We start from the raw sequence: 17,607 nt of genomic DNA on the forward strand, positions 1-17,607 counted from the left end.
CGCACAACACAAAGTTTCTTCTTTGTGTTCCCTTCGCGATCCACACCGCTATCACACTTGCAGTGTAAACAATGTGTACAATATGAAATAAATGTATGGAAACCAAATCAAAGTGGATTGATTAAGTATTAATTTGAGTGGCTTGATACTCACTTTTCTAGGGGGTGATTTCCGTGTTGTTTTAGTGTTTAAAAATTTTAGAAAATGGCCTCACAAATGGATCAGAAACATACATTTAAGACTTAAACTTAGGACATCTTCAGAATGTATGCCCTCAGAATGTTCCTGCTATTTTTAAAAACAAAGTATCTGTAAAAAGAACTCCTCAATGACAGTTTCTCTGATTGTCCCACTTTACATTCTCCCATCTGACAGAAATGCACCAATTAAATTTGATTGATTGGCCAGTCATGACTCAAAAGGTCATAACCTTCTGATTTCAATTTCCAAACTACAGTATGTATTTAGCATGTGTACAATGTATTGAGCGTATTATCATGAGCTTATGCTCGCGGGGCCCCAAAATGACTTTTAGTCCTGTGTCTGGTGTTGAAATTATCCAAATTAAACAAAAGCAGGTATTGTGGATAGGTGCATGTAAGCGACTGAGTGGTCGCTCCATTTTAGGATTGGATCAGCCTGAAATTAGTTTAGGGGAGTTAGGAGGAATTGGCAGTTTTTATGGTTTTTACTAAAAAAAAAGAAGTTGTTATATTGAAAACCAGACAGTCCATAAATAGTGCACAAGTCACATAACTGAGGATGGAAAAATAAAACCAAAACTAAAACGGACTAACAAGTTCATACCACCAGCACTGCTGAAGCTCCCTCCAGCGGCCTCATCTCTCCCGAGACTGGGGTGCAGGCACCCTTAAATAGTGCCAGCCTTAAATTGATTCAATTGGGACAAACCAACACAAAAGGAGGATTTCAAACGAACTAATGGCGCTTATCCACTAGTACCTACTCAGCACGCCTCGTCACGCCTCGTACCGCCTCCACCCGCTTTGTCCTCGTTTGTTTTTCCACACCCAGGTAAGAAGTGGGCGGGCTTGGGTGAAGCTGCTGTGACGTACTCGATTGCGCAACCCCTTTGTTTGTGTCGGCGCTGATGAGAAATCAGCTGGGAGCCGCGAGCGGCTGAGAAGAAAACAGAGCGCCTGGTGGATCTGATCGTTCCTTATCGCCCGTCTACATCCCTTTTTAATTCTCTCCTCAGCCACCAGGTTTATGAACATCTGCACCTCAGAGTTGGATCACCAAACAGACGTTTGCGCTGTATAATAAAATCGCAGCGAGTCATTCTCGCTCTGACACCCTGATTCAAACGTCTGACGGCCCCGACCAATCGGTGGCGTGGAGGGTGATGACGTCAGATACAGGGCCGACTCGGCACGCTCAGAACCTCGGCAGAATAGGTACAGAAAAAGTACCTACTCGGCCAGCCTCTACCCGTCTCGGCCTGTAGTGGAGAAGCGCAAGACGGGGGCGTGGCGAGTAGAAGCGCGCAGAGTAGGTACTAGTCGAAAAGGGCCATGAATGAACATGAACCAATTATCAGACCACCACAAGAATATAACTGAAAAACAAAATCTAACATTTCCAACAAATACACTGTCAATTAAGTTTCCCCTTGTGTTATTTCCCAAAATGTAGCTTAAACCATTATCCCAACACTACACCCCCCAGGGGCCTACTATGGGCTGTGTTCAGGTAACCAAGGTAACCACACGTGGCGCTGCGTGCGCCTCCGCCCAAGGGCAATCAACCGGAACCCGAGGAGCAGGAAGTGCGTGAATGCAGGTGTTTTATTAAAACAAGGACATGGAAAAACAGAATCAATATAAAAGGTTGAATGCTGTGATTGCTGAATGAAAGCTGAATGAGAGCTAAACATTGCTGAAAAAAGCTGATTAAACTGATTAAAATCAATGTAATTGCTAAAATCAGGCAAAAATGTGAAAAAAAAATGGCAAAACATAGCTGAAAGATTTGAAAAGTCTTGAGATAATGGAAGAAAGGAGGAGTTGAAGATGGGAAGAGACACCTAAAAGATGAATATTTGCTAAAGGGAAGAAGATGGGCTTAAGACAGGAAGACAAGTTGAAGAGAGGAAGATGACATCAAAAGAGTTGGATCAGATGAAAGAACCAGCTGAAGCCATGGAGATGACCTGAAGAAAACAAGTTGACTTTAAATCAGGATTATCAGCTGAAGAGGAGAATAAAAGCTAAGGACAAGAAGATCAGTTGAAGACAAGATGAAGAAAGGAGGATCGGCTTAAGAAAGGAGCCAATCGGCTGAAGAAACAGCAGAGCTCTACTGACAATGTAAAAAAAATGCAAAGGTCAGGTAAAAATGTGAAGAAAAGTAACTCAGCCACCTGAAAACTCTTCAAATTATAGACGAGAGTGCTAGCAGATTGGAGAACACATTGAAAAGAGGAAGAAAATCAGCTGAAGAGGAAAATAACAGCAAAAGACAGGGAGATAGACTGAACAGAGAGAAGGAAAACCTCACGGCAGAGGATCAGTTAAAAAGAAGAAAATCAGCTGAAGACAGAAAGATGAGCTGAACTGAAGAAGATTGGCTTGAAAGGAAAAGATCATTTGAAGAGAGGAGGATAAGCTTTAAGTCTGCTATTAGAAGTATTCTCAAGTACATTTATTACATTAAAACGTATATGTGAGCTCCAACTGTCAATCCCAGGAGCAAGTTTAAGGAATAGTTCCTTTCGAACTAAAAATAGCTAAGATCATCCCTATTCATAAAGATGATGACCCTGCCATTTTTAATCATTATAGACCTATATCGATTCTGCCTGCTATATCCAAAATACTTGAAAAACTTGTTTATCATAGATTAATTGGACATCTTAATAAATACAACATTATTTATACACATCAGTACGGGTTCAGAAAGAAGCACTCAACATATATGGCACTTATACACCTAGTAAATGAAATTTATAATGCTAGAGATAGAAAGGAAAATACTATTGGTATCTTTCTGGACTTGTCCAAGGCCTTCGATACAGTCGATTATCATATTCTTCTTCAGAAACTGTCGCATATTGGAGTAAAAAATAATGCATTTCTATGGTTCAAGAGTTATCTTAAAGACAGACAGCAATTTGTATTTTACAATGGAATTAATTCTCCACCCCTTCACTTGCAATGCGGAGTGCCTCAAGGTTCGACTCTGGGGCCCTTGTTATTTTTGATATATATTAATGATCTTTCAAATGTCTCCGATAAACTGTCTAAAATCCTTTTTGCAGATGACACAAGTGTCCTTTATTCTCATAAAGATCCCGACACCATTATAAACGTCCTGAATGAAGAACTTGGTAAGCTGTCTGTTTGGTTTCGGTCTAATAAATTATCACTCAACATAAAAAAAACTAACTTCATATGTTTTGGTCTTAAACCACATTCTTTGAACAAATCTTCTAAAATATATATCGATAATATCCCTATAACTAATGTGTTCTCCACACGATTTCTTGGCATTATGGTTGATGAATCATTATCTTGGAAATCACATATTATGTTTATATCTACAAAGATTGCTAAGAGTATTGGTATTTTACGTAAAACCCGTCATTTGATCAGCTCTGAGGTAGCCATTATGTTATATTATTCCATGATTTATCCTTACATTAATTACTGTAATATAGTCTGGGCTAGTACCCATCATACCAAACTTGAGCCTTTATACCGTCTTCAGAAACGAGCAGTCAGAACAATACATTGTGTTCATCCTAGACATTCTTCCCAGGCTTTATTTAGTCATCAAGGTGTCCTCAGTGTTTTCCAGGTGAACCATCTCCAAATTGGTCTGTTTGTTCATGGTTCACTGGGGAAAACCCTTCCCCCTTTCTTCCATAATATTTTTAGTCACAACTCACAAGTACATACCTATCCAACACGCAGCTCTAATCACCTCAGACCCCCAAAGACTCGCACATCACAATCTCAGTTTAATATTGGTTTCAGAGGATCAAAAATATGGAACTCATTACCTTCATACCTATGGCAATTCTCATCCAATCAATTAAAAAAAGCTCTAAAATCAACTCTTTTAAACAATAAATACTTCCCATACGGTCTTCCAACTTAACCAGGTGTACCCAATCTTATCATTTTTATTGATTCTTGTTTAATGTTTCTGCCCCCCCGCCCCCCCCAAATTTTTTATAAATTGTATCTGCTTTCCTATGCTCTGGATGTATGTAAATGGAGAATGCCACTTCTCAAGCCCCTGGAGAGTTTTTAGGCTTTCTCCTTCACATTTCTTTCTACTTTTATATTGTGTTACAAATGTGTTTTATATGTGAAAACAAATAAACAAAACAAAACAAGTTGATTCCGTATTTCACAATTGTCCAATGCACGTCTGTCACACTCGCGCACACACACACACACACACACACGAACAACTAACAATAATGAACCAAAAAAAGGACAGGATACATCAAAGACAGCAACATATGTTGGTACGCTCTGTTATTTATTGATGTCATAATATACAGGTGAATGTCGGAAAATGTGAATATATTGCAAAACTTCATTCGTTTCAGTAAATTCAACTAAATGTGAAACAAATATATTATTTCCCACTACATGCAAAGTGAGATATTTCAAGCCTTTATTTGTTATAATTTTGATGATTATGGCTCACAGTTTATGAAAACCCCAAATAAAAAATCTCAAAATATGTGAATATTTTATGAAATCAATAAACAATTCAAATCATCAAAGTTATAACAAATAAAGGCTTAAAATATCTTGCTTTGCATGTAATGAGACTATGTAACATATTAGTTTCATCTTTTAAATTGAATTATTGAAATAAATTAACTTTTACACCATATTCTTCACCTGTAGGCTATATTATACATCTTGGCTGACGTGGACATACAGGACTGTCTCAGAAAATTAGAATATTGTGATTTTCTGTAATGCAATTACAAAAACAAAAATGTCATACATTCTGGATTCATTACAAATCAACTGAAATATTGCAAGCCTTTTATTATTTTAATATTGCTGATCATATCTTACATCTTAAGAAAACTCAAATATCCTATCTAAAAAAATTAGAATATTCTGGGAATCTTAATCTTAAACTGTAAACCATAATCAGCAATATTAAAATAATAAAAAGGCTTGCAATATTTCAGTTGATTTGTAATAACTCCAGAATGTATGACATTTTTGTTTTTTAATTGCATTACAGAAAATAAAGAACTTTATGACAATATTCTAATGCCGCGTTCCATTTACCTCGGAAATCGGAACTGGGAACTGGGAATGGCAGCCATCTTGGAATGGTAACTCGGGAGTGGTGAAGCTTCTCCCACTTTCCCAGTAGGAAATCCCACTCCGATGGGCGTTCCAGTTGAAAATTACGACTAGGAACTGGGAAATTCCGACTTCCGAGGACAAATGGAACCCGACACCAAGCTGGAATTCTGTCCATCAAAGTCATATTTTTCCATGGACTTTTACTACTTTTACTACCCCCCCCCCCTCCCCCCCCGGAAAAGCTGAGGTCTCTCTCTCCATTTTAGGCATAATTCCATGAATTCAAATGTTGCATGTTCTTATGGTTTTTTTTCGCCTAAAATAGCCTCCGAAAATTATGTCGGGTTCCATTATCCTCGGAAGTCGGAATTTCCCAGTTCCCAGTCGGAATTTTCAACTGGAACGCCTAACGAAGTGGGATTTCCTACTGGGAAAGTGGGAGAAGCTTCACCACTCCCGAGTTACCATTCCAAGATGGCTGCCATTCCCAGTTCCCAGTTCCGATTTCCGAGGTAAATGGAACGCGGCAGAGCCTGGCTGTGGACTGTGTGGGCGTGTCCTGTCGCGTGGGAGGGGAGGAGGAGGAGGAGGACAGTCACACACACAACTCTGTCCGTCTCCTAGCAACAAGCCCGTCTGCAAGCGGTCCGAGGCAGAGGTGCCCTGGAGCGAAAGATCCCTCTTTAAAAGAACATGAAGCCGCACTGGAAATGAGCCATTGCACGGCCATGAGCGGGCGGTACCACCGCGCGGCCCGGGACGGCTTCCTGGACGTGCTGAAGGAGGCGACGCGGAGGGAGCTGAACGCCGAGGACGAGGACGGGATGACGCCGACCTTATGGGCCGCTTACCACGGCAACCTGGAGGCGCTGCGGCTGGTCGTGAGCAGAGGGTGAGTCCGGAGAAATGCACCCACAAAAGTCTGTCTCCGAACCACCAGGACGGGAGAGACTGGTTCATCATAAGCGGCAGGTTCACTGGAAAAATAGCAACGAATCTATACAAATATACAGTGATATGAATGAATGAATTTTTATTTCGAACATGCATATAAAATGAAAGCGAAAATAATAAAAAGATAAACATTTACATCTTCATATAAACATATGTTCTAAAAGGAGTAGGAAGAAGTGTACACTTTTTCCTAGTTCCTACCCCTTTATAATTATTATTATTAAATCTTTATTTCAGACCCAAGGGGATCCATATCACCATAAAAGCAGAACTATGGATTTACATTATTGCTATTACAGTATTATATCTACATAATATCCATATAAATATAATCTATATAAATACTCTGTAAACATGCCTATTATTACATAATTATCCATATAAGTATATAGACAATATAAATATTACATAAATGTTATATTAATATCTAGAAAATACAACTATTATATACATCTATATAAATATACACTATATAAACTACATAAATATCCCTACAAATATATATGTGCTACATACCCAATAAATATATAACATACATTACATAATTTCAACTATCCCTCTCAACAGATAATATATACTACATAAATATCTAAACATATTTTAAGCAAGTATAATATACCATTTTTCCCCACCTTGTTTGTTTCTCACACTCCCTGTCAACCCATTTCCTCTTCCATATACCTGTTTATAAATATTTTTTTGTATTTCTTTTTAAACAGATTTATGTTATTACTTTGTTTCATTTCCTGCTCCAAACTGTTCCACAGAGTCACTCCACAGTTCGATATGCACATGCTTTTCATTGTTGTTCGTACTTTATGTTTTCTAAAATTTAGTTCTCCCCTTAGATTATATATAGATATAATAGTTAATGACGTTCTGTTTAAATGTGACTGCTCCCATGAACACTAAAAGAAAAATGCTCCTGTCCTCATCAAGAAACTAGTCAGCTGCAGGCTGAGAAGAACATTTTTGCAGAGTGGTGCAGGCAGAACTGTCTGGACCTCGGCACCAACCAAGACTAAGGAACTGGTTGTTGACTTTTGGAGAGGTCCATCCAACATCCCCACTCTGTCTGTCAACAATCAGCCTATAGAGAGGGTTGACTCATACAGATATTTGGAGACAGTAATTGACCACAAGTCCACCTTCCAACCTAACACTGAATCCATTTTCTCAAAGTGCCAGCAACGCCTCTTTTTTCTTAGAAAACTCTGTAAACTTCAAGTCCACCAATCAGTCCTGACAGCATTTTACAAGTGTTTCATTGAATCAGTTTTAACTTTCAACATAACAGCTTGGTTCGGATCCTTATTTAACATTCACCGCAATCCATTAAACAAAATTATTACATTGAGCAGTAAAATAATTGGAGGAATCACTGATCGGCATCTATAACAGAAGGACTAAACGAAAGGGACAACAAATAGCCTCAGACATCACACACTCACTCTACAGTCAGTATAACCTCCTCCAACATTCAGGACAAACGGAGCCATGTCAAGCTTTGTTCCCTCATCCATCAGACTCGTAAATAGCTGATTTACCTATTTATTTTTTGTACCTGCTTTTAAACATATTTATAAAATCATTGCCTTTAATGTATTTATTATGCACGTAATGGGGGACTTATTTGTATCTCTTTGTTCTCTCTTATTTTATCTATGCTATGGTTTACAGCATCCAAGTTTAAGCAGTACTTGTGATTGCCCAATGGATGTTGCTTTACATTGATTGTGTGGTTTGTTTTTGTATTGTCCTGTCACATATGTTAACTGTACACGCACTGATGCGGATGCTTTTACACAAACAAAGTTCCTAACGGATAAATAAAGTTATTTGATTGATTGAGGGTTGCAAGGACTGGAGAGCTTTTCATTTTAACAACCTCATCAGAGAGAAAGGTCATTCACACGCCAGTACACCCAATAAGCTGTTACTGGGCTGAGTGCCACACATGGAGCCTCCGCTCATCCATCACAGCAGAGCAGGCTTCTTTGTTTTTTGTTTTTGTTTTTGATAGAAGCGAAACTCATTTAGTGGCTTTAGCACTAAGAATGAATTCAGATTATGTAAGTCGTGGTCAAAGCAGAGTGTTTATAGGCACTTTAAGTGTACCCCATGTTTACTGGCTGTTGGCTGTGGTGCCAGATTAACAGCAGGGCCTGTGCAGTTTCTCACACAACTGGCTGCAGGTTTACAAGGCATGCACTGAAGCTTACAGCAGCTGGAAAAGGTCGAGGTGATAAATAGATTGGATGTCAACAGAAAATAAGACAACAGGAAGCGTGGCAAAACATTTTAAAAACAGCACAGTACTCTTTTAAGTGTGGATACAAGAGCCCTGAGATTTAAACATTTAAAAACACAAATCAGACTCCTCCCACACATATAAAAACCGATATAAAATGTTCGTCAAAGAAAGATGGAAAGGGATTAGTCTCCATATATCATGACATTATTTAAGAAATGAGGAGTAAAGGGCAAGGGCACATCCTGAACTGGAGAGCTGCGCAACACTGCAAGGAACCATCAGTAGCTGGTATCACTTGGACAAGCAATTACTGTGGAGAAACCTTTCTTATATTCAGCAAAGCCATTTAAAACTTTACCATGCTAAAAAAGAAACATAGATTTAAGGCAGTGCTCACATTGGTGTGCTCAGAGGCATCTGGGTATGGAGGACCAAAACTGACATCATTAAAATAAAAGCGGAAATGTATATATATGTAGTTTTTCCTTTTCCTTAAACATGCATTCCTTGTTTTTACATTCCCTCATCTCCTCTTTTTACTTTACCTTATGCATTTCTGCCTCGTTATGCAAATGAGGAGGGCATACCTTCTTGGTCCAGCTCCTCTACTATTGGTCAATAAACAGTTAGGAGCAGGATCGGGACAAAATCAAGACTGTTGCACAACCTAAAGACTGAAACTAATAATAATAATAATGTCCACAGTTATAGTTAATATGCTAGCTTATTTGGTTGTTTTATAATGTTGACCTCCCCTACACCACATGACATTAAAAGATAATTTTATAAATGAACCCATTAGACAATATTCAGTCTTCAGGGAGGCTGATTGTGTAAACAAAAAGGTAGTGAGAGCAGCATTATACATACACTTCAACCAATGTGAGGGGTGTGTATGTTTATCCTAGTGTGTCACCGCCAGTTACGCAAGAGTCCTGATTTTGGCAGATTTTTTTATTTATTTATTTTTTAAAGTCCAAAACAAATGGATAAGAAAACAGAATCCCGACAAAACACATTGGTTTCTGATCGACGTGACCACTGACTGATCAGATTAGGTACCAGGGTTAACTAAGCCTTGCTGTTGGCATGGTCTGGAGCAGGCTAGCTGCACAGGATATATCTCCATGGTAACTTGTGTGCTACTGCCGAATCAAGGCTTAATTCAGCCAGGACATCCGGAAAATCACGGCTTAATCCGCTATCCTGGTTTTGTGAAACAGCCCTTGGAACATGACCTTGAGCAATCATTACTCTCCTTTAGGAGGGAAGTAACCTGGATCATAAGGGAGGGGGGGCTCCTGCTGAAGACCAACTGGGCAGAGCAGGAAAAGAGAGACAGGAAAGAGAGAGAGACACCACCGCCACTTTTAAAACCAAACTTAAAACCTTTCTGTTTAGTAAACCTCTAGTTAGTGGTAGTAAACCTCTAGTTAGTGTTAGTAAACCAGCACAACAAACTGAAAGAGCAATGGAGGACAATGATAGTTATGAGATCCTTCAAATTAATAACTGAGAAAAGAAAGAGAAGAAGGGTGAGGGGCACCGCCCAGTGGATCATGTCGGTGCCCCCCTGCAGCATAGGCCTATAGCAGCATATCTACCATGAAGCTATGTTTGAGACTAACTATTATACGGTAGTCTTGTTCTATAGCTGCAGCTCTGACTTCTGACTAACACACTAGAGTTACACTAAGTATAGGCTAACTATTGTTTTCACTTTCATAGGTTCTAACAATTCTTGCTGCATCAGCAGCTTAAAAACCCGCAGCATGATGCTGCCACGCTGTGCTTTACTGTAGGGATGGGACAACAGTCGAGCCCTAACCTCACCAATCCAAACGTTTGGTCCTTGTTTTCTCAAAGAGGCTGCTACTACTGTCATTTTAGCAGACGCTTTTATCCAAAGCGACTTACATCTGAAACACACACACACCATGGAGCAATTAGGGTTATGGCCTTGCTCAGGGGCCCAAGGTGGTTAATCTTGGTTGCCATTCTGGGGCTTGAACCTGGGTCCCCCAGCTGAAATGCTTGTTTTCTCTGTAAGTTATGCACGTCTGCAGACGTACTAGAGCTGCTGGCTTTTTTATCCAACAGTCTCACATAAGCATGTCAGATTTTCTTAAAAAGCATAGTCTCTGGACATGTTTCCTAGGACATAACTCTCTTCTTTGTTTTTCCATGTACATGGACATTAAAAAATGAAAGTCTCAAAGCCAATATAAAGAGCATTAATCAGTTGCTGAGGGCAATGGTACAGTCTCAGATGATACAATCAACCGTTCAGCTCCATTTTCTTGGGTCGCCATAGCGGATCAATGTCAACACACCCATTTGGCCTTCCTGCTTTCCGGGCGCAACAAAGACACAAACGTACATTTTTTTCAGAGCACCCGGAGGAAACCCATGCAAGCATATGTGAAGTCTGTTCTCCTGCCGGCTCTGGGAATTGAACCAGGAACCTTCCTAATGTGAGTGCTAACCACTAAGCCAATGTGCTGCCCTGAGAAGCTACTGTCTATACTCGGTTTTAGTTTGAATTCCTGTCTTCTGCAGTTTCTTAGGTTGGTTATGTTTAAAAAGGTGACTCACCACGGTTAGAAGTTCTGGAAAATGAAAAAAATGATAATAATCATGAATAAAGCCGTTTTTGTTCCATTCCCATTCTTGAGTTTTATCATGGCTTTGTGACTGGTCAGTTGGAGGACCCGATGGCCAACAAGAGTCCTGGTAGTTCCAGACCGCCACTATTTCACAGTCGTGAGGTCACTGTGCTCGAGTATCCGAATCTCTTTGAGTTTTTTAAGGTAAAACCTTCATTCTGGACTGTTTCCTTCATTGAGAAAGGAAAATTACTTTAGCTTTAAATGTGGATTCTTATGGCCCCATTCTTGCATGTTTCTGGTAAGTTCTGTTTTTATTGTGTGAATGCCATTATCTGTGACATGCTGCTGCAGGTGGTCAAGTTACACCTGAGTTCCTGAAGTGTGATTCCTTCTCTGTGTTACTGCAGTGATCTAATCCCAGCAACAGGATCTGCTTAACTGGCCTTTCAACCAACAACAGAGCATGATTTAGGGCTGGGCGATATGGACCAAAAGTCATATCTCGATATTTTCTAGCTGAATGGCGATACTCGATATATATCGATATTTTTTCTGTGCCATAATTGGAGTTTCCCCCAAAGCATTATATCTCTGTTAGCTTCATTTTTTTCTGAGGCAAACCCTTAAAAAAACAGTCAGTTTTAATACAATGCCTCGTGCCACATGTCACACAGGTACCTTTATTAACAGAGGTCTGCAGAATATCAAAATGTATAAAACAAATGAAACAAAAATAAACTGCCTGCATATATAGAATAAAAATGCTTCTTGAATAAAATAAAACCAAATATCCCTTTCCTGCATAACAATGAAATTAAAATACACTGTGCAATTAATACAATGTAGTAACAGGCAGAGTTTTCCACTGAGGTTGACAGTTGTGCAAATAACAAAACATTTGTGCAAATCTCAAATAAAACATTCAAGTCAATTTGTCAAAAATAAGCTATATCAAAATCATAATTTTTTTTTTTTTTTTTTTTAGTAATCGATATAAACGATATTGTCTCGTACCATATCGCGTTTGAAAATATATCGATACATATTAAAATCTCGATATATCGCCCAGCCCTACCATGATTATCTGAAAGCTATTGGCAGTTGTTGCTGAGCCAGGCTGAAGCACCCCAAACAGGAGCTGAAATCAGGGTGTTGATGCTGGTGGTGACTCAGAGGGAATGTGTGGCACCAGTGTTCCTGGGTGTCAGTGAAAAAATACTGCGGGTCTGTGGGATGAATAATGCAAAGCCACCTCTGTCGTGTTTAACCCACTCAGGTTTCAATTATTAAATAGGACGCAGCCATGTGGAGGAAGAGGAGGGACTAACTACACGTTGGCTTATAAACAGAGCTAATTATTGCAGCAGCAATAATTAAAAACACTACCACTTCACTGTGGCTTATGCTGCAGTAATAATTAGACTGTTCCACTACAGCAAGATTCAATTCAATTTTATTTATATAGCATCTATTACAACAGAAGTTGTCTCTAGATGGTGAACAGTTTGAGGCTTCCAATGACTAATACAGCAATTTGATAGTTTGAACAGCAAAGTTTTGGAAAAAACGAATAAAGAACAAAGCTATTAATCAGTTTCTTCAGTTTACAGTATAACCACCTGACCCAAATACAACCCTCTAAATATGAACATAATTCAAAAGGTGTAAAGAACTTTCTCTTCTTTTCTTCAGAGGTGATCCAGACAAATGTGACATCTGGGGGAACACACCGCTTCATCTGGCAGCTGCTAACGGCCACCACAACTCTATGTCCTTCCTGGTTGCTTTCGGTGCCAATGTGTGGTGTCTGGACAACGACTACCACACCCCCCTGGATATGGCTGCCACCAAGGGACACATGGACTGTGTCCGATACCTGGACTCCATTGCTGCCAAGCAGATCACCCTCAACCCGAAGCTGGTCGGCAAACTCAAAGACCGGGCATTTCGGGCCACAGAGCGCCGTATCAAGGATTGTGAAAAGCTACAGAAGAAACACCATGAGCGTATGGAGAAGAAGTTCTTGAAGGAATCAGCAGCTTTAGACAACTTAGACGCCATTAGCTTTTCCAGTTACACCAGCAGCAGCACCCTGAGCCGCAAGTTCAACACACTCGCCTCGAGCATGCCATACTCACAGGTGGTTGCTTTTTGTGTTGATGTGGAAAATAATTGTAGATGAAAGTCCTGTTTTATCTCACAAGTAACTTCAGTTTCAGTCAGTAAAGCAACTTCGAATTGAGCATTTATCAGCAGTAGTCTTCATAGTAAAAGTGGTTCAAGGTAAACCTTTTTAACCCTCAAAGCTTCTTGTCTTCTATATTTTCACAGCTTTGCAGTGCAAGTTGCTGAGATGTTTACCATAAAGTGTGTGAATAATTCGGTGAGAGTTAAGAAAATCTCATGACCACACTGATCTTTTTTTTCCGCCTTTTTTTTTCAGCTTGAAAAAGCCCAGGACGCTGTCTTCTAGAACTGTAACATTTACCATATGAACATTGTCTAAAAGCTTCTAAATTCCTACTTTCTTCTCAGGCTACCCTGCATTCATCAGCCAAGGGAAAGGCCAAAATACAGAAAAAGTTGGAGAAGAAGAAGCAGGTTGATGGAACGTTCAAGATTTCTGAGGACGGCAGGAAAAGTGCGCGCTCACTGTCAGGCCTGCAGCTGGGCAGTGACGTTATGTTCCTCAGACAAGGAACCTATGCCAACCCTAAAGAACAATCCCGTCCCAATATTCGTGACATGTTTCCCCTTGAAAATGACATTGAGACTGCCCCCCGTGCTATGAGCGACCCAGGCCTCTACGAGGCTGCATATTCGGAGATCAGTGCGGATTCCGGACGAGATTCCCTGTTCACCCGACCCGGGCTTGGAACCATGGTTTTCAGGAGGAACTATATGACTGGGAGCTTGTTTGGACTAGAAGGACAGAATGAAGGGAGTGTTGTAGGAAGTGAACCTGTCGGCCGAGCACCTAACGTCCATCTGCGTGGACCGCTGCCTCGGCGTACACCCAGCTTTGATGAGGATAGCATCGGTAGTGCATTGAGCCTGCATGAGAGAAACCTGGAGGAGTTACTCTGGGGGGACGCTGAGACGGGGCTGGACGAGTACATGGAGCCCCAAAACAATCCTCTAGGGACCTTCCTGGCTTCTCAGAGCCTCAGTGAGTTCATGCCAGTCCTCACAAGGGAAAAGATTGACCTGGAAGCTCTGCTGCTTTGTTCAGATCAGGACCTCATTAACATTCACATTCCTTTAGGCCCCAGGAAAAAACTGCTGGATGCCTGCAAGAAACGTCTGGATACTCTAGAGGAACCAGAGGCCATTGTTGACACTGAGCTTTGAAATTCAGTCTGTTCATATTTAAATTTACCAGAACAACTCTATGCCTCTTGTTCCTACCAGGTAAACACATGACCACTTTATTTGTTGTCAGCATTGCCTGGATCACTGTCCCCTATCACTCAGACCGCGTGGCCTAATGGATAAGGCGTCTGACTTCGAATCAGAAGATTGAGGGTTCGAGTCCCTTCGTGGTCGTCTTTTGCGAATTTCCCCGCCTGGAACTAATAAATGAATATCTTATCTTATCTTATCACATTTATTTGGGTAGAGAAATTACATAAGAATTGTGGACAAATTGCACCATCTTGTGACAAGTTTGCATACTTGCACAGGATTCAAAGCTGAGACATGATCCACGACTCAGTTTTACTGTCTTGAATGTTCTAAGACATGTTATGTTTTTAATGTGATAGCTAAACTAACATTGGGGAGAGCATTCATTGATTATCCCTCTATATGTTGTTATTTTGCACCAATCATTGGAGTTGGCTTCTAATCGAAACCTGGAAAATAAGTATGGCTTATCCTCCCATAAAAGAAAGCAAGCTGACTGTTTGAATATCTAGTTCCTAATTTTTCTTATTTTTTTTAACAGTTTTTGTATTTTACTTGAATAACCTCTCCCTGTTCTGTCCTGAAGGGTGACTAAGGTTTTTGCAATGAATGAAAATATCCACAGACTTCCTGCAAACCTATGACAGCGGTCAAGGGTTGAGTGTCATGGTGAGGTTGCGTGACTGTGTGTTAGATAACACTGCTATCTCTGGTTACTCCACATGGTATTTGGTTTCACTATATGGCTGTCTGCTGCTGCATTTGAAAGTATGACTGTGCACAAATGTTCATTTTTATGGTTTTATAAGGAGAATGATCGTATTAAACTTAATTTTCAATATATTTTAATCAGTGTTGTGGGAATTTATTCAGATTATGATGTTATAAATTCACACTAGGTCTAAAATCCCCCTGAATGTGCCACAATCAAGATAAAACGCAGTCTGTGTCTTGTAGCATTGTTTCTGTTTGGTAGCTGCTTGGTAAGTCTTTAATTTCCCTCAGAACATTTAGCATATTTTGTGGGTCTTTATTGCGCATTTATTTGTTTCGGGTTTCTCTGCATTCATTTTAGTTTCTCATATGAATTGGGTCTTATAGTGGGAAGGCATCTCTTTGCAGTTGTTTTGACTTAGTTAGAGATGGGGTTTCTTTTCTTTTTTGCATTTCTTTGTTATTTTTTGTATCTTGACATGTTTGTGTTTCTTTGTGGATATATTTCTGAGGGTGCCCAGGAAGGAGCGCCTGAACACACAGCTGCTGGTGACCTTCTACCGTTCCACCATCGAGAGCCTGCTGACCTACGTATGTATGCTGTGACAGTGTGGCACTCCAGCTGCATGGAAGCAGACAGGAAGAGGCTGCAGAGGGGGGGAAACACAGCACAGAAGATCATCGGCTGCCCTCTGCCCTGTCTGATATCTATAGCCCCCGTTGTCTCAGCAGGGCAAGGAACATCTTAAGACAACACCCACCCCGGTCTCCATTTCTTTGACCTGTTTCCCTCTGGCAGGCGCTTCAGGTCCATACGGACCCGAACAAACAGACTCAGGGACAGCTTCTTTCCCAAAGCTGTGAACATTCTGAACTCATCTTCACTAATACAACTGCACTGCCATATCTGCACTGACCACTGAACCACCATAGGCTACCTCATACTGTGCAATATTCTTTCATCCATTTATGTGCAATATTCTTTCATTCATTCATTTTCATAGTGTGTATATATTTATATTGTCTGTTTCTTATTTTGTTTTTACATAGCCTTTTCATGTGTGCACTTTTATGGAGCTGGTGCTTAATCTCATTATACTATCATGACAATAAAGGCTTTCTATTCTATTCTATTCTATTCTATTTGTCTCACTATGCTGCTGTTTTCTCTAACTTAGTGGTCTTTTTTTATTATAGTTAATTGTCTCTTCTTGGCTTTTTAGTCTGTAGTCTTGTGTGTTTGGTACCGGATGGCATTGTGGTCTTGAATGTGGTTCTAATTGAATGTTCTAGATGTCTCACTCTGAATGGTCTGATCGCTACAATAGAAGACACCTGTCACTTTTTCTGTTACAAAACTGCTTTAGTTTTCTGTTATGTTTGTTTTTTGTCCATTGGTCAGTTATTGTAATGGTATTTATTATTTGACAAAAAAAAATGTGACAAAGCAACTTTTAGACATGATGCCACTTGCTTCTCCAGCTTACAGCTTTAATAATTTTGCGGCATTAGTTTTTATCCAAAAGGGGGAGTGGAATGGTCGTCCTAAGGAGAGGGACATGGCGTATAATTATCTAACTGATTTAGCCAAAAGTAGTATGCAAGATTCATTATGTGCACACTGTCTGCAAAGTGATGGAATTGATGGGTTCAGAGCAAGAAAATGGCTAGTTTGTCCTGTTTTGATGCATGACTTTGACATGTCGGGGAGCCAACACGGTGACAACAGTGCATAGAGAGATGCTAAAACAAAGTGGTCTACTAGACTCCTCCATCTCTGATGCTTTCTTGTAAGTTGTTGAAAATTGGCACCTGAGCTCCACATTACTACAAAAGTAGCTACAAAAGTAAAAGTAGCAAAGCCAGTTCACCACCCTCCCTTTTGGTTTATTTTCATTAGCTCTCTGATATAAAACACAGTCTAAAAGGTAAGTCGGATTCTTGTTGGATTGCCAAAGAAATCTGATTTAGGTTGTAATCTTTTATCATCTCACATTTCCATCCATGTCTGCCTTTCTGTTCAAGTTTCCAAAGATAGAAGGTTTATTGTGAAGTACATGGAATAAAAGGCTTTTTTACACATTTCTGACTTTTTATTTCTTGTTCTATCCTTCAGTTCAGCCCCATTTAATGAGCTCTTGCCTGGCCTGTGTGGACAAAAATAATCTGGCATTTACAAATGATTATAAAGCTTTAGCTGAGGTTGTGGCAGGATGTAAGAGCTGGTGCTCTTATGCTCTCCTCTCTGCAAGATCTGCTATGCGATCAAGTGGAAACATTTTACAGCATATATTTTAAAGAGCAAGCTGCAGACAACATGGCCTCAGGCCAGAACTCACTCCAGAGAAAATCATTTCACCTG

General features: G+C 40.0%; 1 protein-coding gene and 1 non-coding gene across 3 annotated transcripts; both read left to right on the plus strand.

Moving 5' to 3' along the window:
* The first annotated feature begins 5,952 nt into the window (after positions 1-5,952).
* ush1gb (Usher syndrome 1Gb (autosomal recessive)) lies at positions 5,953-15,338 on the plus strand. 2 transcript variants are annotated; one of them, XM_061708027.1, is made up of 3 exons: positions 5,953-6,201; positions 12,819-13,266; positions 13,662-15,338. In XM_061708027.1, the coding sequence occupies exons 1-3, from the start codon at positions 6,020-6,022 to the stop codon at positions 14,475-14,477; spliced, it is 1,446 nt and encodes a 481-aa protein (XP_061564011.1). In that variant the 5' UTR covers positions 5,953-6,019; the 3' UTR covers positions 14,478-15,338. The 2 variants fall into 2 exon arrangements, with proteins under 2 accessions (XP_061564011.1, XP_061564012.1); XM_061708028.1 differs by lacking the exon at positions 5,953-6,201 and adding an exon at positions 10,970-10,991.
* trnar-ucg (transfer RNA arginine (anticodon UCG)) lies at positions 14,600-14,672 on the plus strand. Its single transcript has one exon. It is a non-coding gene; the product is annotated as a tRNA-Arg (tRNA).
* Positions 15,339-17,607: the final 2,269 nt, after the last annotated feature.

The sequence above is a fragment of the Cololabis saira genome, chromosome 19, assembly GCF_033807715.1.
Source record: "Cololabis saira isolate AMF1-May2022 chromosome 19, fColSai1.1, whole genome shotgun sequence".
Classification (NCBI taxonomy): Eukaryota; Metazoa; Chordata; class Actinopteri; order Beloniformes; family Belonidae; genus Cololabis; species Cololabis saira.